Genomic DNA, 27021 nt, shown 5'->3' on the forward strand with positions numbered 1-27021 from the left:
AGGTCACTTTGTTTCTTTTTTATTATTGCGGGCTGCCTTCCTCCTCCACACAGTTTAGCACTTCCTTGGCCTGACAATGACCCGAGACTTGTAAAATGTCCATTGTTTAAGGACAGTCTTCTGCAGGATGTGTGCGATGAAATCACAACGACCACTGCAAAATCTGAAGCCAGAGATGGGTCGCGTTCACTCTGACACACACACATGCAGACATTTGCATACACACTTCTTTACACACAGCGTTTTTCAGTGGTTGATGTAGACAGTGATGGGAGCTGACAGAGGTGGGGAGGTTAGCAGCATCCAATATGACAAACAGAACAAAGCAAAGACTCTCATGAAGGATACGATACAAACTCTCTGTCCTCTGCAGCCAAAGCCCTTTGAGATGAGTCAACTTCCTGCTGCAAGAGCGTGGTCAGGGGTCAAAGGAGGGGGCGGGGCATGTTTTGATTGGTTTTTGTTACTCTGAATACAAAGTCTGCAAATGATCTGAATGTGCTGCAGTCATCCGGCTCAGCGAATGACATTATACATAATGGTAGGTGGAGTAAGACTGGCTATGATTTGTGGGGCGCTCCTGCCAACAGCATCAGAACCGGACCACAGAACAGTTAAACAAGCTGGCATCATGTGGCCAGCCAGCTGTGTGAGGGCTGCACCTGGTACCAGGATGCACTATGGGAAGAAGGCGAGCTGGCAGAGGCTTTGGCAAAGTCTTGCTGGGAAACCCTGGGTTTGGGGGGATGTTTGGTCCTGTCATCCATGTGGATGTTACTTTGGCACCTACCTAACCATTGTTGCACGCCACATACACCCTTTCATGGAAACGGCATTCCCTGATGGCCGTGGCCTCTTTCAGCAGGATAATGCATCCTGTCACGAAGCAAAACTTTTTTAGAACAACAAGAAGAGCGACCCATGGAGGCCCCACCTCACAACTTCCAGGACTTCCAGAGAGCAAAGGAAACCCCGCACATCCAAACGGTCTCATCACTGTATGAACGCTGCTCTAGCTCCATACTGTCTGTTAATGTGTGTGTTTTTTCTCACTGCTCCCATTTCCAGCCCTCATGTACGCCAGTATCTTTGGGAATGTCTCAGCCATCATCCAGCGGCTGTACTCCGGGACGGCCCGCTACCACACCCAGATGCTGAGAGTCAGGGAGTTCATCCGCTTCCACCAGATCCCCAACCCACTCAGGCAGAGGTTGGAGGAGTACTTCCAGCATGCCTGGTCCTACACCAATGGCATCGACATGAACGCTGTGAGTACTGGTCCTCACACACCCAAACCCTGGGAGGGTACACTCTCTCGTGTGTGACTACACACAGCGTTTGAGCCTGCGTTGTACGCTAATGGGACGATTAGAAAGCGTTGTCTCAGCGCGCATGCTTGATACGGTCAGAGAAAATAAGAATGCTGCGTATACGCACGGGACACAAGCAGGGCTGCGAGCAAGCTTTGCAACATTCATGCATTCCTGTCAATTTGTTCACATGCATGAAGCCTAATCTGCACGTGTTCATCACGTCGTGCTGCCAGATGTATTTTACACATATTAAAGCGTGAGAGGAGAGATGTTCATTTTAATGTGTATTATCAGCAGAGTAGGAGAATGCACTTTGAAACAAGCTGGAGCTTTGACACCCACGGGCACAGTGAGTCACATGCGAACACAAACGCAGCACTTCAAAGGTGCGCTGTGCATGCCCACCTCAGCCTGAACCTGCGAGTGTATTGGTTCACATGTTGCTCTGTCTGTAGCAGTGTCACCGGGGGTTTCTGACCTAAAGTGACACTGGGGGGAAACAGTGGTGCAGCCGTACAGGGACATCTGCGGATGCACGTCACCTGTAATGTTACTTTCTGCATGCTGTGTGTGGTTTAACCAAAAAAACTGTAGACGTTTAAAAGTCGCCTTTGCACTGTCTACAGATTGTAAGCTCATAAGTATATCTGCTCATAACTTCATCCAGCATCTAAATTAATTGTCAAACCTACCAGTCGGAGCCCAACCAGCAGCCCATCGTTGGCTGTGTAGTCGTGGACGAGCACAGAGGAGCTCTGTTTGGGTGCAAGTCCCAGTGCAAACATAACGCTCCATCAGTGCTGTTTCATTTCAGCGTAATGAGTAAGTCAGTGAAGTAGAGAGGAATCAGGTTTGCTCATCACCCTGCTCGGCCCCTTTCTTCTCCCCACGTCGTGTTACTCTCTCGAAGGCCCGGTGAAGTAGGCTGGATTTGAGCTTGTTTACCGTAGTCATTATTATGATTGTGTGGAGCAGACTTTGTCAGCCTGCCTCCACAGTTAATCAGCTGTGACCTCTTTCATTCACGAAGATGGGCGAGAATAACAACGCAGCTCTGATGTGAAGCTGAAAGCTGCAGGAGCGCTGAGATCAAAGTGGGAGGAAGGAGAAAGAAACGAGTCTGTTAACGTTAATCAGGGAGAAGCAGCTCTGTTTTGATGAAGTTGTTTCTAAACAGGTTTAGGGCGCAGTCGTTTTTCACACGGGGCCAGGTAGGTTTGGATAAATGAGATCCTCTTTTAGAAACGACATGTTGCATTTATTTGGTTTGTCTTTGTCTCATATGTAAACCTGCTCTGTTCATTCAACTGTGACAAACATACACGAAGCAAAATCTAAGAAATCAGAAAATAGCAAATGACTAAATCACTGAGCACCTCTCATGTTTTCAGTTTGGCTTCTTTTAGTTTGCTGCTTACATTATGAGAATTATTTGCAGCAAAGTCCATTTTTTATGTGACAGAGAGAATCGTATCCATGTTATTACCCCCTCGCCCTCTGTGGCAAGAGGATATAAATAAATGATAAAGAATAAGTACAAAGATATTCATGACGGCAGACCTGCCCTATGAAATCCTGCTTTAGTATCCTGTGTTCCTACTGTAGGCACAGCTGACACAGCAAGAATATGTTTGTTAATCACAGATGGGACACGATTTTTTACAATACTAATTAAGAAAGTTCCAAAAAAAAGATATGAGGCCTATGAAGCAGTCTTTTTTTGCTGGCTGCTGTTTAAAATCCATCCCTCCATCCACAGGGTGGGAGGGGCTCTTTAACATCCACAGGGTGGGAGGGGCTCTTTAACATCCACAGGGTGGGAGGGGCTCTTTAACATCCACAGGGCGGGAGGGGCTCTCTTTAACATCCACAGGGCGGGAGGGGCTCTTTAACATCTAGATCAGATTCTGTAATAAAGCGAGCCCTTCCAACTGTGCAAAGGAGGAAAGAACAGTAATTTACTTATTGTGAAGCTTCAGATCTTTCCTTCCTCAGTCACTCTCTTTATTTGGTGGTACTCTGTTAATGCTCACCTACTGCATGCTCACCAATACTGAAAGAGACTTGCCAGCCACAGTTGTTTGTGTTTGCTCGTGGAGCTTCGACTTCCTTTAGCAAAACTTTTTAAATATTTATCCTCGTTCAATCAAAACTCATTGACTAGACTCTCACATGCCACAGCCACAAATTAAGTGTGGCTCTGCTCTTGTGTCATGAGAGGTAGCCCACTCATTTTTGAATAAACTGTCTGTCACTCCTCCAGCTCGGCCATGCCTCAGCTTCCAAGTTGCAGCCAAACAGTGTTAAATGGCCTCTTAGTTTACACTTTTTTCATGTGAAGGAGAATTTGTAAGGAGTCTGTCATGGTTACGTGGTCAAACAAATATGAATCTCTGTCTCTCTTCCACAGCATGTCTTTTATCCTGTCTTCCTTCTCTCATTCCAACCAATCACAGCAGATGGCCCCGCCCCTCCCTGAGCCTGGTTCTGCTGGACGTTTCTTCCTGTTAAAAGGAAGTTTTTCCTTCCCACTGTCACCAAAGTGCTGCTCATAGGGGGTCATATGATTGTTGGATTTTTCTCCGTATGTATTATTGTAGGGTCTATCTGACAATATAAAGCGCTGTGAGACGACTGTTGTTGTGATTTGGTGCTGTATAGATAAAACTGAATTGAACTGAAATGACCTCAGGTAAAAATGATCCACAAACAGTGACGTAGTAGCTGTTAGACACAAAATAACACAGGTGCTTAGCAACCTTGCTTTTATATAGGACTGTAGCATGAGCCAGTTGGCAGCCGGTTGAATCAAGTGTCCTGCTGCAAACAGACATGTGACAGATCAGTGAGGATTGATTGCAACATGTTGCCAATCTCTTGCAGTTGAGTTGGACTGCAATTGTTTGGATACCCAGGTTGGCAACTGGCTGTAGTTGCCAAAGGATGAGGCAGACAGAATAGAGAAGTGAGTGTTCTCAAAGATCACACCATTGCTCTGCAGTCATAAACACCAGTGCAGCAGTGCTTTGTGCTAAATGCTAACATATCCTAATTTAGCAAGTCTGCAGGCTAACACTTGTTAATTAGCACTAAATAAAAGCTACAGCTGAGCCTGATGGAAACGTTGTAACAGCTACCTGGGTATTGTCATGAATCGCTGTGTGGCAGGCAAGCAGGAGTGGTGGACCCAAAATGCAGAACTCAGACACGGAAGTGAAACTTAAGGCGCAGCTTTGTTGCTGGGAAAAACCTCGTACAAACTAAACTCACCAAAAGAAAACCAAAAGTCAGAACAGAGGAACCAAGGACTGAAACACTGGAAAGAAACACTAAACTGGAGCAGGAGACCAAACACTAGGAACATAGAAGCAGAACACACAGCTAGTTGAGGGTACGACGCGACACTGACACAGAGAAACACAGGGCTTAAATACACAGATGGCAGTAATCAAGGGATGAGAGACAGGAGGGGAACACACCTGGGAGAAATCACAGCTGACGAGACAGGGGAAGCGTAAACTGAGCACACTCACATACGACACAGACCTTCACAATAAAACAGGAAACTCAGACACATGGAACCAGACAAGACGTTGAACTAAACAGATTCACAAACAGATGGGGTGACACCATAGACAGAGACAGACTCAAAGGCAGACCAAATATAACACACAGAACTCAAACAATAATAATCATCATCATCATAAACTAGAAAATGATAACTAAAAGCGCTGGGTCACCGACCCAGGACCATGACAGGTATAAACAGATCACAGCTGCTAATTATTATTATTAATCATAAAAATGATCACAAATGTATCCATGTCATTTTTCAGTGACTCAGTAGGAGCCATATACACGCAGCACCACCCACTTGTTGAATATTAAACATCTGCATGCTTTATAGATGCAAGAGAACTGAAGGTATCGTTTGTGTTGTGTTCCTGATGCTGTAATAGTTTCAGGTTGGTTTCCTCTCCGCACACTGAAACACTGAGTTTAGGCTCCAGGCTGCTGCTCTCTGCCTATTCTCAGGAGGTTAATGCTTATTGAAGGCAGCCTCAGAGAGCAAGTGGAGACGTACCTCCACTGCTGATGCAGATGATGTAATCTGCCTTTGTGTTTATATTCTCTGTTGTGCATAGATAAGGTATTTGGGGTCTTTGAGGACAGAGGCCTTTGTACTCTCTAACTATTGAATAGCCAAAGTTACACTTTTTCCTATATGGGAGTTGTTTTCAGTAAAAAAGAGGCCACAAACGATATCACAACAACAAACAGAGCCTTGAAACAGTTAAGAGGCTAAAGCTCCCTGAAATGTGATAAAAGATAGAAAGAGGTTACAAACAGGGCTGCTTAGCATACCTTTATTGGGAAATAAGAGAGAGTCAGATGAGGATGGGGAGAAATGGGCAGCGGGAGATAAAGAGGGAGCCCAGCGAAGGCTGAAATGAAGAGCGGAGCTTGAAATGGATGAAAGTGAGAGAAATGGTGAGGGAGAAAAGCAGTGTGGGTGTTCTAGGTGCAGTTCAGCTCTGTGAAGTCAGCCAGGGAGCTACAAGAGAAGCCCAGAGTCTGCTGCTCAGAAACAGCCTTCCACGCTTGCAGTGAGCTCATTAAAATTTCACCAATTCTTCATATTAATTACACTCTGTGGGCCTGCTGACTCTGTTCCGATATGCCCGCTGAAATATAGTTTGAAATCATTTGCACTGTAGTTCAAAAACAAGAGGAAAGAAAATCAATGCAGAGGCCCTTCCTCAATCAGTGCTGCTCACGCTCGTCTGATACGTGGAGGTTAAAAGTGGGAGGGATTGAGTTCATGCTGGGATGTCTCTGAGGCTTAGAACCAACTTCTGATAAATGCATAGATAGTTTAGTTTTGTCGTGTTCATTTGTGGAGTGGGTAATAACAGTAAAAGGCTAATGTCCCGTGAGTGTTTCCCACTAGGGATGAAGGTGATAAAGACAGTAAAGGCTCCTCTTTTTATTATTCCTTTCAAGGTTCCATAATCTGTGACATTTATGTGACATTTGCTTTATGTTCTGAACTTGACATATCATTCAGTCGCTGCTAATAGCGTCTATCATAACCTCGTGCTCGTCCTTCCTCCCACCTCTCTTCTTCTCTTGCCTTCTCCTTTCTTCCTCCTTCTACTTTACCTTCCTTTCGCTCTTTATTTTGCATCTTTTTATCGTCTACTTTCATTCACCTCTTCATTTTCCTCGTGTCTCCCTGCTTCTCCTCCCCAGGTGCTGAAAGGTTTCCCTGAGTGTCTCCAGGCTGATATCTGCCTCCATCTTAACCGGACGTTGCTGCAGAACTGCAAGGCTTTTAAAGGCTCCACGAAGGGCTGCCTCAGAGCGCTGGCCATGAAGTTCAAGACTACCCACGCACCCCCGGGTGATACGCTGGTCCACGCTGGCGATGTCCTGACCGCCCTCTACTTCATATCCAGGGGATCCATAGAGATACTGAGAGGAGACGTGGTGGTAGCCATCTTGGGTAATGAATGAGGATATTCATGCTTCACTGACATCTGTAGAGAGAGGCAGCGTGACAACAGCGATAGCACAATGTTTATTATGAGATCAGATCACACTCAAAAAAGCAGTGTTTCACATTTGCACGTGATGCAAGCCTAATTGTACACGTGATTAGGAAACGTGGATACATGGAATATCGAATATCGTCCATTCCAGCAGATCCCAAAGGTGCTCTGTTGGATTGAGATCTGGTGACTGTGGAGGTCATTTACAGCACAGTCACATCTTTGTGACGTGACACGTCACCCTGCTGGAAACAGTCATCAGTAGATGGGCACACTTTGGTGGTCAGCATCAACAGTAAATCAAGCCGACACTACTGCATGACCAGCAGCAGCCTGACCATTGATAGGCAGGACGTTTTCATGTTGTTCATGCCAAAGGGCGTCGCAGCAGAAATCAAGACTCATCAGACCAGGCTTCATTGTCCCAACCTTCAAATGTCCAATTTTGGGGAGCATGTAAAGAGTAAAGTGTGTCTTCAGTTTGCTCTTCTTAGTCGACAGGAGCGACACCCGGTGTGGTCTTCTGCTGCTGTAGCCCTTCTGCCCTCTTCTGCTTCATGTTGTGCTTTCAGAGATGCTCCTCCGACTCACCCAGACGACCTCCAATCGCTGGAAATGTTCTCTTTGTCTGTAAACCCTGGAATAGTGTGGGGAGAAATGGCAGCAGAAATACCGGCCCACCAACAACCATGTTGTCACCAATGTTCCCTCTAAGCTGGCACATCTCTGCACACAGAAAATCTGTGTTGCGCACAAAAAAAATCTAACCTGAATTGAAATTAAAATTAATACTTCAACAATCCTGTTCTGCAGTGTTAGTCAGTGACTGGCTGCTCCTGTATGGGATCAGAACGATGCCGCCTTATCCCACAGTCCAGCCAATGATGCGATTCACATTCGTATATACGAAGCTAATCAACATGGTTGACAGGCTATGACAGCGTCCTTATGTGCCCACACCGGTGTTTTAGCAAAGCGGCTGATGTGGAGTGAAGCCACGTTAATGACAACGTGCACAACCATTGGAGACGTGAGCAGGACAGATGGAACAACTGACGGGAAAAGTGTGGACTTTATACCAGTTTTTAAATTGTGTTGATCGGCCACATAAAACCAGAGTTATGATAAAATATCTGCAATGTTTGTTTTTCTTCCTGAATACTGTCGTTGTTTATATTTACTGCGGGAAGAAACGGTGAAAACGGCGTTTTATAAGGAAAACGCTCGAAAGCCTGTGAGCAAAAACAAAACCAAAGAAACCCCACCCTTCGCATTGGTCGAAAAATGTACCATGTCGACCAATCAAAAAATGATATGGCAACATGGCATCTAGTTGTTAAGAGACGGGGGAAGTTTTAGGAGTGACTGCGTGTTTGAGATGTGAGAGATTTGAGACGTTTAGCACAAATCTTGTGTAGTTAGTGTGTAGTTAGTGTGTAGTTAGTGTGTAGTTAGTGTGTAGTCAGTGTGTAGTTAGTGTGTAGTTAGTGTGTAGTCAGTGTGTAGTCAGTGTGTAGTTAGTGTGTAGTCAGTGTGTAGTCAGTGTGTAGTTAGTGTGTAGTGAGTGTGTAGTCAGTGTGTAGTTAGTGTGTAGTGAGTGTGTAGTCAGTGTGTAGTTAGTGTGTAGTTAGTGTGTAGTTAGTGTGTAGTCAGTGTGTAGTTAGTGTGTAGTGAGTGTGTAGTCAGTGTGTAGTCAGTGTGTAGTTAGTGTGTAGTGAGTGTGTAGTTAGTGTGTAGTCAGTGTGTAGTTAGTGTGTAGTTAGTGTGTAGTTAGTGTGTAGTTAGTGTGTAGTGAGTGTATAGTCAGTGTGTAGTTAGTGTGTAGTGAGTGTGTAGTCAGTGTGTAGTCAGTGTGTAGTTAGTGTGTAGTGAGTGTGTAGTTAGTGTGTAGTTAGTGTGTAGTTAGTGTGTAGTCAGTGTGTAGTTAGTGTGTAGTCAGTGTGTAGTTAGTGTGTAGTTAGTGTGTAGTGAGTGTGTAGTTAGTGTGTAGTTAGTGTGTAGTTAGTGTGTAGTCAGTGTGTAGTTAGTGTGTAGTGAGTGTGTAGTCAGTGTGTAGTGAGTGTGTAGTCAGTGTGTAGTTAGTGTGTAGTTAGTGTGTAGTCAGTGTGTAGTCAGTGTGTAGTGAGTGTGTAGTCAGTGTGTAGTCAGTGTGTAGTCAGTGTGTAGTTAGTGTGTAGTCAGTGTGTAGTTAGTGTGTAGTCAGTGTGTAGTTAGTGTGTAGTCAGTGTGTAGTTAGTGTGTAGCCAGTGTGTAGTCAGTGTGTAGTCAGTGTGTAGTTAGTGTGTAGTCAGTGTGTAGTCAGTGTGTAGTCAGTGTGTAGTTAGTGTGTAGTTAGTGTGTAGCCAGTGTGTAGTTAGTGTGTAGTCAGTGTGTAGTTAGTGTGTAGTCAGTGTGTAGTTAGTGTGTAGTCAGTGTGTAGTTAGTGTGTAGTTAGTGTGTAGTCAGTGTGTAGTCAGTGTGTAGTCAGTGTGTAGTTAGTGTGTAGCCAGTGTGTAGTCAGTGTGTAGTTAGTGTGTAGTCAGTGTGTAGTTAGTGTGTAGTCAGTGTGTAGTTAGTGTGTAGTCAGTGTGTAGTTAGTGTGTAGTCAGTGTGTAGTTAGTGTGTAGCCAGTGTGTAGTTAGTGTGTAGTCAGTGTGTAGTTAGTGTGTAGTCAGTGTGTAGTTAGTGTGTAGTCAGTGTGTAGTTAGTGTGTAGTCAGTGTGTAGTTAGTGTGTAGTCAGTGTGTAGTTAGTGTGTAGTCAGTGTGTAGTCAGTGTGTAGTTAGTGTGTAGTCAGTGTGTAGTCAGTGTGTAGTCAGTGTGTAGTTAGTGTGTAGTCAGTGTGTAGTTAGTGTGTAGTCAGTGTGTAGTCAGTGTGTAGTTAGTGTGTAGTCAGTGTGTAGTTAGTGTGTAGTCAGTGTGTAGTTAGTGTGTAGTCAGTGTGTAGTCAGTGTGTAGTCAGTGTGTAGTTAGTGTGTAGTCAGTGTGTAGTCAGTGTGTAGTTAGTGTGTAGTTAGTGTGTAGTTAGTGTGTAGTCAGTGTGTAGTCAGTGTGTAGTCAGTGTGTAGTTAGTGTGTAGTCAGTGTGTAGTCAGTGTGTAGTCAGTGTGTAGTTAGTGTGTAGTTAGTGTGTAGTTAGTGTGTAGTCAGTGTGTAGTCAGTGTGTAGTCAGTGTGTAGTTAGTGTGTAGTCAGTGTGTAGTTAGTGTGTAGCCAGTGTGTAGTCAGTGTGTAGTTAGTGTGTAGTTAGTGTGTAGTCAGTGTGTAGTTAGTGTGTAGTTAGTGTGTAGTTAGTGTGTAGTCAGTGTGTAGTCAGTGTGTAGTTAGTGTGTAGTTAGTGTGTAGTTAGTGTGTAGTTAGTGTGTAGTCAGTGTGTAGTTAGTGTGTAGTTAGTGTGTAGTCAGTGTGTAGTCAGTGTGTAGTCAGTGTGTAGTTAGTGTGTAGTCAGTGTGTAGTCAGTGTGTAGTTAGTGTGTAGTTAGTGTGTAGTCAGTGTGTAGTTAGTGTGTAGTCAGTGTGTAGTCAGTGTGTAGTCAGTGTGTAGTTAGTGTGTAGTCAGTGTGTAGTTAGTGTGTAGTCAGTGTGTAGTCAGTGTGTAGCCAGTGTGTAGTCAGTGTGTAGTCAGTGTGTAGTTAGTGTGTAGTCAGTGTGTAGTTAGTGTGTAGTTAGTGTGTAGTTAGTGTGTAGTCAGTGTGTAGTCAGTGTGTAGTTAGTGTGTAGTGAGTGTGTAGTTAGTGTGTAGTCAGTGTGTAGTCAGTGTGTAGTCAGTGTGTAGTTAGTGTGTAGTCAGTGTGTAGTTAGTGTGTAGTCAGTGTGTAGTCAGTGTGTAGTCAGTGTGTAGTTAGTGTGTAGTCAGTGTGTAGTTAGTGTGTAGTCAGTGTGTAGTTAGTGTGTAGTTAGTGAGTAGTCAGTGTGTAGTGAGTGTGTAGTTAGTGTGTAGTGTAGTCAGTAGTGTTGTTGTGTGTCAGAACAATGAGGCGCCTGCTGAGTGTTACAGGTGTTACAGCAGTGACACATCTGCTGCTGTCAGGCCTGCAGGTATCAGGCTGTTGTTCTCCTTCATCTCATAGTGGACAGAAATTATTTTTGGAGCGGCACAAATAATTTGTGTGGCATCAGATTTGATGCAGAACAGCTGATTGTTCTGTAAATAGTTTGAAATGTTTGTTTAAAAAACACCTTGGCTGCATTTAAAAAAAACAGCTGCAAAAAACTTTGTTGTTTGCAAAACTCAGTTACTTTTCTGAAGAAGTAACTATATAATTAATTGCCCAACATTGGTCATTATTTACTGTATTTGCAGACAGAGTTACAGACTCTCTCCCAGACCACAGACTCACAATACAAGTCAGAGCAAAAAACAGAAAGTTGTGTTTTCAAAATTGGAGTTCAAGTTATTTTTACTGCCAATAGTGTTAACATGCTACAGGTCAATGACTAGTCTAACATAAATGCTGTAATTTGATTATTTTAATAAACATGTAACTTGGATGATTGGATGCTGGTGTGACCACAGTGCACACGTCTGCTGTTGCTCACAGTGGTCCAAGGGACGCTCAGGGAGTTTGTGTGTTCGCTCAGACACGTGAAACATTAGAGGGAACGTTGGTTGTCACGTGCTGATGCTCGGTTAAAACCTCAGCAAGTCGTCTTGATCACTGCTACCATGTGACTGTCAGATTAGATGTTTACGTTAATGAGCAGGCGAACAAGTGTACCTAACAAAATGGCTGGAGAGTGTATATGATGATGTGTCTCCTTGGTAACTGTGAGGTCACAGGTGACTGAAATAGATAAAACAAGAGTTTTAAATTTTAAATGTATAAAAACTGCAGTATTTACTGTGTTAGACAACACAGTGCACAGGAGTTTTTATCTGTTTCCTGAAGCTTGCCTAACACACAGCCACATGAGCATGAGCTGGTTCTGCCATCTACTGGTAACAGCAGCACTGGTGTCGTTAACATCTGATGCGCCTGCTCCACATACATGACACAAGCTGCAGCTCCCTGCAACAAGACACTGATCGATCTTTTTAAGTAACATGCATGTAGGCGTGGAGTGTGCAGGCACGCATCACACATCTTTATTTCTTACGCTATAAAAATAATCAGTTAACTTCATGCACTCATTTGTAAATAGATGCATTGAAACCAAATTAGAACAGATGTTTCCAGAGTCAGCTTTGGAAACAACAAACTTTATTTGCTATATTCACTGAGATTTAAAATATGATTTACACAGCTGACATTTAAGTTCAATAAAAGGTTTCTGTTCTTGCAGCTCCACCTGATGCATCACAATATTGTTGACTGCTTGTATAAGATCAACAATCAAATACGTGCTTTTCTATTCTTTTCTGCCTTCCCAGGGAAGAACGACATCTTTGGCGAGCCCATCAACCTGTATCACCGACCCGGTAAATCCAATGCTGATGTGAGGGCTCTAACATACTGCGACCTTCATAAGATTTTGAGAGAAGATGTTCTGGAGGTGCTGGACATGTATCCTGAGTTTGCAGATCACTTCTGGAACAACCTGGAAATCACCTTCAACCTCAGAGACGTGAGTTTCAAACTCCTCCCACAGCAGACGTCAGTAAAATCTCATAAGAGTGGCTCGGTTCATAATCGAAATACACAAATAATATCAGCGAGTCCAAAGTTTATTTTCAAAATTCTTTTTTTGTATTGACAACCAGCTGATGGGTTTTTGTGGTTGTGGGATGGAAGTTGGTGTGATCACAAAAAGACAACTATGACTGTGAAAGGGAACCTGCCCAAGTGTTTCTGCACGTTATTAATACCTAACATAAGTCCTACGTTTTTATTATTATCATTTTGTAAAACAAAAATGAGAAAATCCAACAAGATGTGCAGAACTTTGAGCTTCATTCACAGGAAGAAGCATTTGTTTTTCTGCCTTTACCGTCCACAGCAGACAACAGGAGCTGGCTATTTTGTTGTTATACGCATCAACCTGTCAGTGGATGGTTGAGCAGAGGTGTGGGTGCTGTAGGAGTATGAATGGTGGACTGGTGACCTGTTCAGGGTGTGAACACTATGACTGCTGGACATTATTGAACTGGACGAGCGGTTAAGAAAGGTTTGGGTAGCTGCTGCTGCTGATAGCAGGTGCAGCTACCTGATGCTGTCTGTTTCATTGTTGCTCGTGCACAGGCAGAGCCTGGGTGAAAACAGCTTTTACATCCCCGGGCTTGTTCTGATTGTGAGTGAAATAATTCTGCACAGTGTGTCTTTGCTTTGTCGACAAGCTGCTTTGAATTTGCAGCCACGTTTCTCCTTTTGTTGCCGTGAAAGCCGCAGCATTGGCACGCCCTCGGTGCCTGCTGAGAAAGGAAGTAGAGTACAGAACACACGCGTACACACACACTGCATATTGATGCAACTCAGGAAACAAGTCTATTAATAACACAGCATTTTTTCAAGACTCTGAGCTAATAAGCTTCAGTGTGGTGTTGTGTCTGGCTGCAGGTGTGATGGTATCTTTCTTCCATCCATCACCGATGTTGCAAAGAATCCAAGATGACTTATTTTCACTATTTTTACAAATCACATCCCACACTTCTCCTCAGAAGTTAAGTGATGAACGCTGTTTTATATTTCAGACTAACATGATCCCAGGTTCTCCCAGCAGCGACGACTCCAACTCCGGGGGGTTCAACAAATTAAGGAGGCGTAAACTATCATTCAGAAGACGCACAGAAAAAGGTAACCCGTCCTCCCTGGGTCTCATCAGTCAGCGTGTTTCACCGTTTCTCTGCTGAATGTTTACTCTGTGTATTATTCTTGGGCATCATTATTATTAGGAGCCAGTTTTCCTGTTTATGAACCCTGGTTACACAAAGCAGTTAGATAAACTACAGGCATGTTGTAAATGTATAAGCGCCAGGTCATTTTCTCCTTCTAAATTCAGACAAAGCTGAGATGATTGTAGCTGACTCTAAAAATCTCATGTGCTTAATTAGATCATGACATTACCATGACTCCAGTAATACAGACAGAAATCTTGGAGCTACTTTTAACCAGGATGTGTCCTTTAACACACAGGACTGCTTTCTTTTATGTGCGCAATAGCTCTAAAATTAAAAACATGCTGTCTCAAAGTGACATTGAAAAGCTAGTTAATGCATTTATTACTTCAGTGCTGGAACATTCCTTATTGTCAGGCTGTTCTAAAAGCTCAAAAGCTGCAGTGACAGGACCAAAGAGGCCATCTTCTTCCCATACTGGCTCCTTTTCATTGGCTCCCTGTCAAAATCCTTCTTCTCACATAGAAATTTTGAATAACCATACATTAAAGACCCCATAGTGTACCACGTTATAATAACAGAGCTCTCAGACAGACGGCGATCTAGAGTTTCTAAAAGTAGAATGGGAGGCTTCAACTGTCCCGCTCCTCTGGAATCAGCTCCCAGTTTGGTTCCAGGAGCATCCCTTACTAAACCTGTTATAGGTTTAGCTGCTGGTGGGCTTTCCACGATGACGAGTGTTTCTTCTCCGTTCAGTTCTTTTCGCTCCCCTGGTGTTACACAGCATTAACGTTTGTCTTCTCTCTCCCACAGTATCTGTTTCTTTCTGTCTCTCTTGTCCCACATCAATCGTGGCTGTCCCTGAGCCCGGCTCTGCCGCAGGTTTCTTCCTGTTAAAAGGGAGTTTTTCCTTCCCACTGTTACCAAGCGCTGCCCATAGAGCACAGTCTGATTGTTGGGTTTTCTCTCCACTGTGTAGGATCTTTACCTGATAATAAAAGTGCCTTGAGGTGACTGCTGTTGTGAATCGGCACTTTATAGATCAGATTGAATTATTTTATCTGCTTGAATGGTCAAAGAAATACTATATTAATCTTCTTACTTCTAATCCAGCTAGACTGACCATCTTCTCCTTTTTATCCATCTGTGCATCTGTCCAGATGATGCAGATGCTGGAGAAATAAAAAAGTCCCATAAGTCTGTGAGACGAAGACAGCGGGAGACGGCCCACAATCAAAAACAAGAGGAGGCGTCTAAGAGGCCATGGGGGGCACATCGAAGCTCAGTGTCCTCACATTCCAGTGGTGATGAGGTACGACTCCACACTGCCACTGTGACTGTTATACAGGACAGCACTGTAAAAACTGATGTGGATGTTTTGGTCCTGCTCCTCTTATAGGGGGAGGAGTCAGTAGTGACTGGTCTCGCCCCTCCGTCTGCAATGCAAGAGAATCCACACAAGCAAGTCCCGCCCTTTACCGAGAACACCGAGGGTGATGGAGACCCCAAGCCTGGGAACACCTGCAATGCCCTGTCAGGTATGGTACGACAGAAGACACACTCATCCTTTCCCACTGCTTTGCACACTCACATACGCACCCACTCCTCCCCTCTCCACCTTCATATAGGGGCATTCTCAGGTGTGTCCAACATCTTTAGTTTCTGGGGAGAGAGCCGGGGGAGTGGTCAGTACCAGGAGGTTCCCAGCTGCAGCCTTGCCTCCCCTCCACCCCTCAACACACCACTGCACAGCTTGAGCCGCCAGCAACGCAACCAGCTGGACACACGCCTGGACCTGCTGCAGAAACAGCTCAACAGGTACAACTAGCAGGGTTGTTTTTTTCTTTTTTAATGCCTCTACAGAGAGCTTCTCCTCTCGCTGCTGCAGCAGCCCTGTAGCCTTTGGCTCAACGAGGCTCTTTCTCAGGTCCAGTTGAGATCAAACGTTTGTACTCCTCTGTGCTGAGCTGTAGCTGCTGAGAAAGACTATATCTCCACGTTAGCCTCTGCTGATAAAGGTGTGCATGTGGGGGGGACTCTGCTCATATGTGAAAGTGTTGCCGAGTTTAAAATAGCAGCAGACTGGCTCCTAATTAGCCTGAGATAGGACAAAGAGGATGAGATGCAAACTTCTGCACGCGTCCCGCACACATTTATCTACATCTGCAGTGTGACTATGCGCCAAGGCGCTTTTTTGCTGAAAAGATAAAAGAAAACTCCTGTGGGGAAAAAGAATTGCTTTACTTTTAACAGACTAACAGCAGGATGTTAAGAGAAACGCACCGTTAGCAAAACAAAGTTTCAAAAAGTGCATTCGATACGACTTGAATCAGCAGTCTGGTCCATTTATTTTTACTGCTAGCTTCCTTTCTTTTTGAAATTGACATTAATTATAGATCATCTCTTATACACTGTGAAGGTTAGAGAGTCGCATGTCAACGGACATCGGCGTGATCATGCAGCTGCTGCAGAGGCAGATGGCGCTGGTACCTCCAGCCTACAGCGCTGTTTCATCACCACCTCAGGTAATAACGCACACAGCGTATGGGACTTGTGTCAAAGAATGAACCTCACCGTCGTGGTGGGTTACACTTCACGCTCGCTAACAAGATGATGTTTTCTTTTCAGGCCTCACCCTACCCAGGTCCCGGTCCAGGACCCGGTCTGGGAGATGGAGTGGTTTCTCCTGGTACACCTCTTGAGACAGAAACACTGGCCTCTCTGTCACAGGTGAAAAACGTGCTGGCAAATCTTACCCTGCTGATCTGTCAGTAACATGTTACATTAAATCCCACAAACACTAAATAAATGCTTAATTGATTTATTTAGCATCTTGCACATGTTGTATATTTGGAGTTGAATCAGGTACCTCATCGGTGACACACCCCAATGTGTCCAAGTGAGTGGGAATCATTCTTCATTTCTTCCTGCTGTCTGCAGGAGTGTTTACAAGAAACAGTTGAAGGTTCAAGGCATTTACATCATTCTAATTGCAGACAGACCTCCCTCCTCCATATATAATATATTCTGTGAAATCTAGCTTTCCCATAAAAATGTTGAAGCTCCAGATTCAACAGTGATGTGATGATGTTTCCAAAATACAGTCTGTCCAGAATGTAAACTTCGATATGACGACACGATCCTGGAGTGCAGCATCAGGGGCGTGATCACAGAGCAGACGGCCTCTTTAGCCAAACGATCTGATACCCCCGTGTTGATATGGTGCCTGGATCATCATAATTAATGGTGGTCCAGGTTCAACACTGCAAGAGACCAATCACATTGTTGTGATGTCATAGTTTTGTAACGTTTTGTAATCCCACTCAGCAAACCCAAGCCTGTCTCCGCAGATCTGAACACAGTCGTGTCAATCATGAAACATTTTACATACATATTAACATATCAACACAGCCAAAAGCACACGTTTGGGCTTTTTGCAACATGCACAGGTATGAAGTCTTGCATGACTAATTTCTTCTGTTCTTGAAAAGCACAGAACAAATTGCAATCCCACTGACCTCTCTCTTCTTTCCCTACAGATCCTGCATTCCCAGGACTTTGAGGAGTTCCCAGCTAAAGCTCTTGACTCTCTGCAGCCCCAGGACACGTCTCTGATCAACACAAGCCAGAGCCAGCTCGCCCCTTCTGGACTGGACGGACTAGGCCAGCATCTCGGACTAGGCGGTGGAGCTGGAGTCGTTTCAGTGGCAGGTTCAGGATCAGGTCTAGGTTTAGAGTTAGGGAGTGGGGAGGGTGCAGTTTCTAGCTTAGGAGCAGGGTTAGATTTTGGTTCAGGGGTATGCATGGGTGCTGGGACAGCTGCTGCAACAGGAGTCTCACCACTGGATCCTGAAACCCCACGGAGGCTATCGCTCCAAGAACCACAGACACCCCTGGACTCACGGACACCACAGAGACACAGCTCCGACCCAGGGGGGAGCTAAAGAAGACACGGGGATGAGGGGAAGGCGAGTGGGCTCAAGGCAGGGACACGGAGAAAATGAGACTGCTGCATTCAGCAACTCTTTAAGTTCCTTCTGGTTCCACCGCTCCACGTGGCACTTTGGATTTCAGGAGACACCTACTGTACCTGCCACTTAGCCTTTTAGGGCCCCCAGCTACTGTATCTTCACTGTCAACCTCTCAATAAGGACTCACTGCCCAGAGAACGTGAAGCCAGGCAGGGGGTTGAGGCCTTTCATTATCTCCAAATGTTTCCCCTCTCCTCGGGAAACATTTGGAGCTTTCTGAGCCCCACAATGGTACGACCTTTAACCAAAACCACACACTGAGTGAACATAGTCTGGTCTGGACCTCTCAGTCGTCCTTCTTAGGATGTCGCTTTTTTCAGACTTACATATAAACGACTGCTGACTTGTAGAAGAATCCCTTTACTGCTGTATCCAGTGTTGGATGACTGACAAGTACCATCGAAGACAACATTGAACAGAATGACGAAACAAGTAGCCATTTACGTCTTGCACTGAAAATCCTATTGATACGATGATTATTCTATTCTATATGTCCATGGCGCTTCCGATAAACTCTCAAACTGGTAAATTGTAGTGTTAGCTGGCCTAACAGGAGTCCTGCTGTCTCGTCCTGTCATTGGTTCCTTCCCCCTGAAGTCCTACACCCAAGAGGTGGAGCTGATGTTCCACGCTTCCCAAGAGCACACTGGATTGGCTGGTTTGCACCTCAGGGGTGGGAACTGGAGGGTAAAAAGCCATGAATTTTCTTGATGAACATATCAGCTGCCCTGTCATAAACATTGTACAGATTTGCTAGGGAGTGAAGAACATTTGGCACGCTTAGGCAGCGTCACAAACAGGTAAACTGGCAAACTTACAAGTTTTCCACAAGAACAGTGCACCAAAAAATAAAAAACACACAAAAAACAGCTTACTAATTTCACGAGCTACGAGTTGTGACCTTACAGCAAAGTTGTGTTGGATTATTTTTGACACAATGAAGTCAGCAGTGACTGGATACTTGGATGTGTAACGTCACATCAAAGCTCATGCATAAAGGGAAAACATGTCGAGTGATTCTAGTTTATCGTAGGTTGAATTTGCTACCTCAGATTTCATTGGTTCCTTTTTCTCCTAAGCATGCACCCAGAAAGCTTCTACTATGTACATAAGCGTTTGTTATGTGAGCCGTAATTACACAAGTTTGCCAGTTTACAACGACCAGCCGAATGCGCCATTATTCTATGTACAGTATAATATGCAAACACTGGCAAGACGACAGGAGCGAGTGTGATTTAATCTTACTACGTGTGTGATAAGTTCAGGTCCAAAGCTTTTTATGTGTGCGTTCGTCCTTGTTTTTGTCTTTCTGTCTGCAGAGCCTGGTGATTAGCACGTTTGCATCCATGCACTGTCAAGGGTCGTTGGTTTTTAATTTCCAAGACAAGTTTTTGTCTAGAAAGAAAAAAAGAAGATGTGAACACCTCCATTAAGGAGGAGAAACTGAGAAACTGCACCTGACAGTTATTTTACAGCATTATTTCAATTACCTCCTACTTTGGAGTCCCAACATCTCATCCTTGTCACAAACTTTTAATGCAGATTCTTGCAGAGGTATGAAAAGGCTGTAATTACTTCATCACACCACTGCTTTATCCATGTGATAAGTTTAGAAACACAGCATGCATTACGTTTAGAAACAAACCAGTTTTGTTCTAGCTCATTAGAAATGTACTCTTTGACAGTCCTTTGATTCAGGATTGACTCTGTTCAGGTACATCAGGAGATGTGTCTGGTTCCATTTAACCTTACATGCAGTGCAGTTATCGACCAAGGGAAGAAGACGCGTAGCTTCAAACTGTTGGCGCTGCCGCCCATCTTAAATATCCATCCACAGCACTTCAGGCTGCACTTCATCAGTTCAAAGCAACAGTAAACATGTTATCAGTAACCAGTTGAATGAATAATGCCATTTCCTTCTGTTTATAAGTGCTTCTTTCGCATGAGCCATACTGTAGACAGACACGTACAGATGTGGTTTTAAAGTTTACCGACGCTCATCATGGACGTGAATGTAAAGGCAATACTGGGCTTTCAAAGGTTTCTTTGGGCTACTCTTTCCCTGGCTCAGGAATAGAGCTACAGAGCAGTGTGGACTCTAAAGCAGTTTTGATTAACCCTAACCCCGTGCTGTAACCTAACGCATCAGGTGACGCACACAACAGTGATGTGAATGTCATCGAGGATCGTGGCATTTCCAGTCCCGAGGTCAGCTGGGACGTAGAACCACAAAATAAATCTGGTTGGATATTTGACAACTTTTCTATGAAGAATTAGTAGAGTCCAGCTAAAATGGTTGCATTCTTAAGCATGGTCCGGTTTCCACTGGTTTGTGGGCAGGACTTTGGAAAAGTTTATCTCACTTGCTTTAGTTTATGTTTAGGTTACTACCCTGTTGAAACACCTGGTCACATTCAATTTTCAACTGATGGTTTGAGGTGTTGTGGAAAAAATGTGACACGGTCTGTTTCCTTCATTGTAATATTCACGCTGTTCAATGTTCAACTGATGTTACCACCATGCTCAACAGTTGGTGGTGTTCTTGGTGTTTCTCCAAGCAAGCCTCGGGTAAATTTCGCCAAGTTTAATGGTGAAGGGCTTCCTTCTTGGACAACAATTTGTCATTCTGCTTGCAAACTGGCTTAGTTACAGACAGTGACAGTGATGTTCGAGCACGTTACAGTTTCCTCTTAGCTGAGCGTAGAAGTTTGAGTCCGACCTCAAGCAGAGCGCAGTTCTTTAGAAGTGACCCCAAGAGATTCTCTGACTCTTCCTCAGATGTACGCCGAGCTTCTTGAAATCTCTCATTGTACTGTGTTAGTCAGTCTGTTGCATTTATGGCTCAAAGGAATGTCTACAAAAGGTAAATTTCCTACTCTTCACAATGTTTGTTGTGCAGTCATTGCATCCCAGAAAAAGAACACGTCACAGAAATGACTGAAAGCTCGATACTGCCAAATCATTCATATCCAGATGTCCAGAAGCACGTATAACTAGAACTGTAAGGGTCACGAGGATGAGTCTGGGATTCACCGTTAATTACTGTAAATGGCCTAAGGAGAATGGTGTGCACTGAGCTTACAAACTGTGTGTCAAAAAGAGAACATCTATGAAGGAATAAACAGCAACACTTTTCCTAACGTGATATAGAAGATGACGCATACACTCTAAAAGATATTACTGGTCATATGGAGTAAAGGTGGAGTCTGGATCTTGTTCAATCTGATATCCCTGTTGGTGTTCATCCTGCATTATCATTCAATTTGATTCATACAGCACCAAATCGCAACAACAGTCGCCTCAAGGCGCTTATATTGTGAGGTCGACCCTACAATAATACATACAGAGAAAAACCCAACAATCATATGACCCCCTATGAGCAGCACTTTGGCGACAGTGGGAAGGAAAAACTCCCTTTTAACAGGAAGAAACTTCCAGCAGAACCAGGCTCAGGGAGGGGCAATGATGTTGGTCCCATCAACATTGCATCTGACCAATGACATCGTCTGAGTATTCAGCTAGCATTACCCCACGAAGTTAGCTAATGATTTTAAAAACTGTCACTAACAAACCAACAAACCTGGACTAACATTACAGTGATGACACAGGAACAACACCAGTCCAGGGATATGAGATACACCCTGGAGCACACCCAGATAGCTCTGGGCAGACAGGTGTTTAAAATCATAAAAGGTGATGGATACTCCTGTATATTCGGGGAAAAAACCAGGCTGTTTTTCTGCATTAATGGTCACTTTTGCACAGTCTTTTTAAGTTCTCAAGATGAAGGAAAACAAACACCCATAACGTCTTCAAAATGTGTCTTCCCTTATACGCAGTTACATGGAAAGACCCTTTCCTGTACTACAAAATCAAAAGTTGTAATGGAGGAAGAGGGCAAGCTTGTTGTTGAAGTGCAATAGTCCTTTAAAGAGTTGAGACTTGTAGCAGCTTAACCACGTCCATTTGAATTTAAAGCACTTTATTATCATTATTATTTTTAAACAGCGCAGATGTTTAATAAAGACTCAGGAATGTGTCGCCGATGTCACAGGTCTGATTTTCCTTTGTCTCAAAGAACTCAAAACCAACCAATCAGAAAGAAACAAATTGGATGCGCGGTCACATTTCAGCAGAGTTCCCCTTTAATGCAGAAGTGTGAGGATTGTATTTCACTGTGGGTCTACGGTGTTTATTTATTGTCGTAGGATTATGTGTCTGTGGGTTTTTCACTGTTTCAGCATGTAACGGCTCTCTGTGCTCTGTCATTCTTTTGTTCACTCTGTGTCGATATTTATTCAGTATTTATCCATATTTAATTAACATTATTGCACACTAAAAAATTCTCAATCAACTCCTGCCTGCAGTCGAGGCCACATTCGGTATCTCTCACCCGTTAGTGGAAATTGCCGGTGTCTGTGCGGTGATTGGGCCGTGCGTGTGCAGCCGCTTCGTAAAGGTGCACTTTAAGTTTGAACCAAAGCAAGCCCGTGCTGTGAACAAACCACTGCTGGTGACATTGTAAACTCTAATCCAGCCCTTTCACTCCCAAAAGATTGTCGTCATTTGAGTTAAGTGCAGAAATGCAGCTGGATTGAGCGTAACTGTAAACAAAGATCTTTTTAAAGTGACTTGATTGGCGAGGGCGTGATGGGTTTGTTAGGACGATTGATGCTGTTTAGTGACGGCACTCTGGAAACAGGGATTCCAGCTTCTTTCAGATGGACTGCAGCTTTTTCCTTCTTTTCAGTATTCTATAGTCGAAGCGTGAGTGAAAGCATCGCGGGTGTTTAAAGCTGTTAAGGTGACACTGACCAAATCTGCTGAGCTCTCCTTACTACTGCACCGTACCTGGTTTCACTGCCATCACCAGTTTTGTTTGGTTTGTTCCTACCAGCAGTCCCTGCCTGTGCTCTCCAGGAAACAAAGAACTATCCTCGACCCAGTGGACCTGGCTGCTTTACAACACTTTCTTTCTTTCTTTTTTTGACAGTGCAGTCAGTGGTGTCTTTCAGCAGTGGGCTCCCATTGCCATCTCATACTGTAGTGAGTCTTCTGTTAGTGTTCAATGACAGTCACCTAGTGGCCTGAACTGTATCTTTACATTCAGAACTATGACCTCAAAACTAGAATGTGGTTGTTGTCGACTCTTCCTCCCTGACCTTGTATGTGACGGTAGACCTTAGTGCTAGAGGACACATTTATGTATGCATACTGCATATTATAACAATAGAGGGTGCACTTTCCAAGAAAAAAGACACCAAGGGAGGGGGCGGGGGGATGTTTTGGTTTGTGGGCAGTTTTTGACTTGTGGGGGCAAGTGCTTCTTCCCCTTTGCATTTAGACACACACACACACACACACACACACACACACACACACACACACACACACACACACACACACACACACACACAAAGATAAGAACTGCCTGCGCACTTAATACACATGCCTCCCCTTAACAGCTCTTCCATACTGCTGAGCTTTTTTCAGCTCTCTTCTACTTTCTATGAGTTCTCACAGACTTGCTATTTGTAGATATTTTGCGCACTTGAAGGAGGGAGGGGGGGTTTGGTACCGTTTACACAACACTGGATCTATTCTGCCTGTAAATACCACCTTCTATTACTTGTACAGGAATCAAACTCTTTGGCACTTGTATAGCCAGCACTATGCAGAAACCGAACTTTCTTTGGCATGCTTTGAAATGCAGAATACTATAGAGGAAAATATACAAAATAAATAAAGACTGCTCTGATTTCTTATTTTAAAAAAACAAGGAGCTGTCCATGGTAAAAATGGATGTGACGACGATGACGGTGATGAGGGTGATGAAGCTAAAGACTTTTAATATTGTACACATTTTTACTTGCATGCTGCACTGAAAAATCATCCGGCAAAGAGAAGGTTTGATGTGCAAAGCAGCTGGTTTTTGCTGTATGCTTGCAGACTGTGTGTAGAGTGAAACACTGAATTCTTCCAGGTAACGGGAGAGTTGTTATTTATATAATACATATATACATACTACTTCCAGGTCATGGAAGAGCGGGGTACTGAATAGCTGCAAACATAGTGATCTTAGATGATACAATATTATATTGTATACTTGTATCTTTGGTTGCAAACCACTGTAACAGAGTGATGCATGTGTGGCAGTCCTGGGCAGAACTGTTGACCGTTTCCAAAATATCCTGAAGCACTTGATTCCCCAAATCTGGTCTCCGGGCTGTCTCGCCTGGGGAGGTAAATAAAGTACACCTACATGAAATGCATTTTTGGACCACATCTTGCTGTTTAAGTGTGACGTGGTGAAACCTCTTAGCAATAGCATATCTTTAACGCATCTTGCTTAGAAGTCATGACATGTCCCATCAAAACCAGTACTTTTTAATCTTGTGTACTCTGGCAGTCTATGGAATACTGCTTAGCCATAAAACAGTAACGCTAAGCTCGCCAGTGAAGCAGTTCTGAAAACCCGTTTCTACAAAATTGGGAAAATGTGTAACATGTAAAAAACAAAAACAGAATTGAAACCACAAACATGACATCAAATACTGAACAGTTTTTTAACCTGTCTAGCTCCTACATATGTCAGGCAACCAGTCACACGATTGGGTTTAAAAAGAAAGCATGGTTACAATGTTTCCAGAGGGCCTGCTGCCATCCTGATGATATCTATTTCAATGAAGGCCTTTGTCATTGTCCACATTCATTAGGACAATGACAAACATTCTGCAAGTGTTCCAACAGCACAGCTCTTCAGTAAGAGTCCAGGTGCTGAACTGCAGCAAATCTACATGTTACACATAAACCCAACTTTTTTAGGAAAATCTGGGTTGTCCAAAGCACTAATGATTCATATCAAAGACTGCAAAAGGTTGGAGGGGAAACGGTGATGCTCCAGGTTCTGATTGTGTGATAGCATAAGCAAATGGTTGATCTTTATAAAATTTGAAAATTATTTCTTTCAATAAACCTCTTTGAAAGCAGATTCATTGTGACTGGACTGATTTCTGTGACATTTGCTTTGACACTTCTCGAACATTTTAGCACAGAAAAACACCTTTAAATCGGACCGGTTACTTTTGTGTGAGGTTGCTTTAAAAAGCACGTTTTCACAGGATTCTACGCAGTTGTGTAAAACTATGTACACGATTATTGCTCCCAGAGGAATTACAAGGCTAAACAGCAGCCAGGTGCTGATAATCAAATGCACTTGACTCAAGTGTGAGCACCTTTACAAAGACAGATGTTTCAGCAGGTCGGGGCATTCAGGTGTGTGTCAATGCAATACCAAGCAGGAAAGGCATCAGCAATGATCTGCCTAAGAGCAATTGTTGGTTCTTAGCAATCTGGGAAGAGTTATAATTACAATATACAAATATACAATTTCAAGTCCATTATTCTACAGCAAGAAAAAATATTCACACGTGGGAAACATTCAAGATAGACGGACTTCAGCAAAGGACAAACGTTATCAGAAAAAATGCATAAAACCCAAGAGCTACATCTCAGACTACAGGTCTCAGTTAATGTGTGAAATGTCAATGTTTATAATAGTACAACTACAAAGACATAAAGCAAATATGGCTTTTTTTGGAAGGGAGAAACACCTCTTAAAAAATATACATTTACAAAGCTTCATCTGAACAAATCACAAGACCTCTGGAACAATGACCTTAGGACAGATGAGACCAGTGTGGAGCTGTTTGGCCATAATGCACAGCATCACATGTGGTAAAACCACTATCAGTGCTGTGGTATCACTCTTCATACAAGGAGTTGAGTAAAGTGATGGAGGGACGATGCTTCACAGAGGCAGGACTGGGCAGCTCGCAGTCACTGAGTCAACTATGGAGACCTCTGTGTACTAAAGTCTTCTAGGATCAAATATGATGATTGAGCTAAAGCTTGGCCAGAGCTTGGTGATGCAAGAGAGCAATGATCCCAACCACAGCACCACATCTACATCAGAATGGCTGAAAAAGAACAAAATCAAGGTGTTGCAATGACCCAAAGTTTAGACCTCAACCTGACTTACATGCTGTGGCAGGACCTTAAGAGTGCTGCGTAAAAATGAATGTCCACGAACTTCAATGAACTGAAGCAACACTGTAAAGCAGAGTGGATTAAAATCCGTCCACAGTGCCATGTGAGACTGATACAAGTTATGACTGCTAAAGGTAGTTCTATAAGCTCCTGAAACTTTGGGTGTATTTTGTAAACAGCACAAGTTTGACAAGAGATGAATTTATATAGTTGCATGTGTGTATATGCACGAGCAGGTCTGGAGTATTGTAACCACTCTACGGCCAAGCAGGTGGCGGTAAGGTAAGCTTTCCACCACAAGGCGTCACTATAGACCTGCACTATGTCAAGTGGAGCATTTTTCCCGCTTTTGATTTTTCTGTGGCTTTTTGCAATCTCACCCCCAGAGAAGACACGCTTCCTTGCTCCAGTTTGTGAATCAGATCCAGCAGATTAGGTGGCGAGTTGTAGTAAATTAAATCGGCTGTCACTTCTGTCCCCACTACCCCCAAAAGCAACACAGTCAAAGTCAACTACTTGTATTTATACCATCAACATTAGTGGACGCGTGTGGGTTACACTTCCCCTTGGGTCTCTGTAATTTCTGTAGTTCCTGTGATTCCTGTTTAGCCGCTTGGTAACATTCCTCTGATCGGGGCGGTGTAGGGCGTCTTCCTGGGCCGCGGCCGTATCCAGAGTTCGTTCCCCGAGGCGATTGGACCGGCACCGTCCCGTAAAAGGAGTCAAACTTTTCTATTGAATGCACACGGTGTCTGTCAAAAGCCAACACGGTGAGAAAGGGATCTTCCCGGGATTCAGACGTTTTGATTGGACAGTAAGGCCGTCAAGCAGACTTTTAGTCTTCGTGCGATTGGTTAAAATGAGAGCCAGTTCGCGGTATCGTTTTGCGATTGGAGTAGAGGCAGTGCTGGGGGCGGGGCATATTTATGCAGCGTACACTCTTGGGTGGGCGGATCGTAGCGGTGACAGCGACGCTCGGAGACTCTAGACAAACTGTCAAAAAGGAGACAACTAACGGTGAGTGACGCTGAAAAATGAACGTCCCGTTTTGTGTGGTAACGCCCGGTGTGTGCACTGAGCGCGGGGTCGGTGGGCGGAAAGCCGCAGTCTTTGTTGCAGTGAACTGACGGTGATTTTGGATGAGTGAGCTCACAGGGCGCATCGCAGCAGGGACTGAGTACGGGTGTAGGTTAATGCTGCCTTCAGGTGCGCCTCGGACACTTTTACTTTCTGAGAAGAAGTCTGCAGAATTAGCACGCTTATGCTTTAGGCTAGTTAGCACCATGGTGGTATTGTTGTCGTTAGTTTTTTAGGTTTTGTTTCTCCCTC

The 27021-nt window shown here is 44.0% G+C and overlaps 2 protein-coding genes across 2 annotated transcripts in view; both read left to right on the forward strand.

Moving 5' to 3' along the window:
- kcnh2b (potassium voltage-gated channel, subfamily H (eag-related), member 2b) overlaps positions 1-19727 on the forward strand; it is a 252223-nt gene extending 232496 nt beyond the window's left edge. The window contains exons 14-23 of the mRNA XM_080864841.1: positions 1069-1268; positions 6567-6819; positions 12212-12405; positions 13469-13571; positions 14773-14924; positions 15012-15150; positions 15241-15430; positions 16032-16137; positions 16241-16342; positions 17152-19727. Of these exons, the coding sequence (XP_080720967.1) occupies positions 1069-1268; positions 6567-6819; positions 12212-12405; positions 13469-13571; positions 14773-14924; positions 15012-15150; positions 15241-15430; positions 16032-16137; positions 16241-16342; positions 17152-17556 (1844 nt within the window). The 3' untranslated portion in view covers positions 17557-19727. The remainder of the gene's footprint in view (positions 1-1068; positions 1269-6566; positions 6820-12211; positions 12406-13468; positions 13572-14772; positions 14925-15011; positions 15151-15240; positions 15431-16031; positions 16138-16240; positions 16343-17151) is intronic.
- Positions 19728-26636: 6909 nt separating this feature from the next.
- The window catches only part of LOC308386242 (uncharacterized protein), a 112773-nt gene continuing 112388 nt past the window's right edge, over positions 26637-27021 (forward strand). The window contains exon 1 of the mRNA XM_080865651.1: positions 26637-26709. The gene's annotated coding sequence lies outside the window, so the exon portion shown is untranslated. The remainder of the gene's footprint in view (positions 26710-27021) is intronic.

The sequence above is a fragment of the Rhamphochromis sp. 'chilingali' genome (assembly GCF_963969265.1).
Source record: "Rhamphochromis sp. 'chilingali' genome assembly, chromosome: 18".
Classification (NCBI taxonomy): Eukaryota; Metazoa; Chordata; class Actinopteri; order Cichliformes; family Cichlidae; genus Rhamphochromis; species Rhamphochromis sp. 'chilingali'.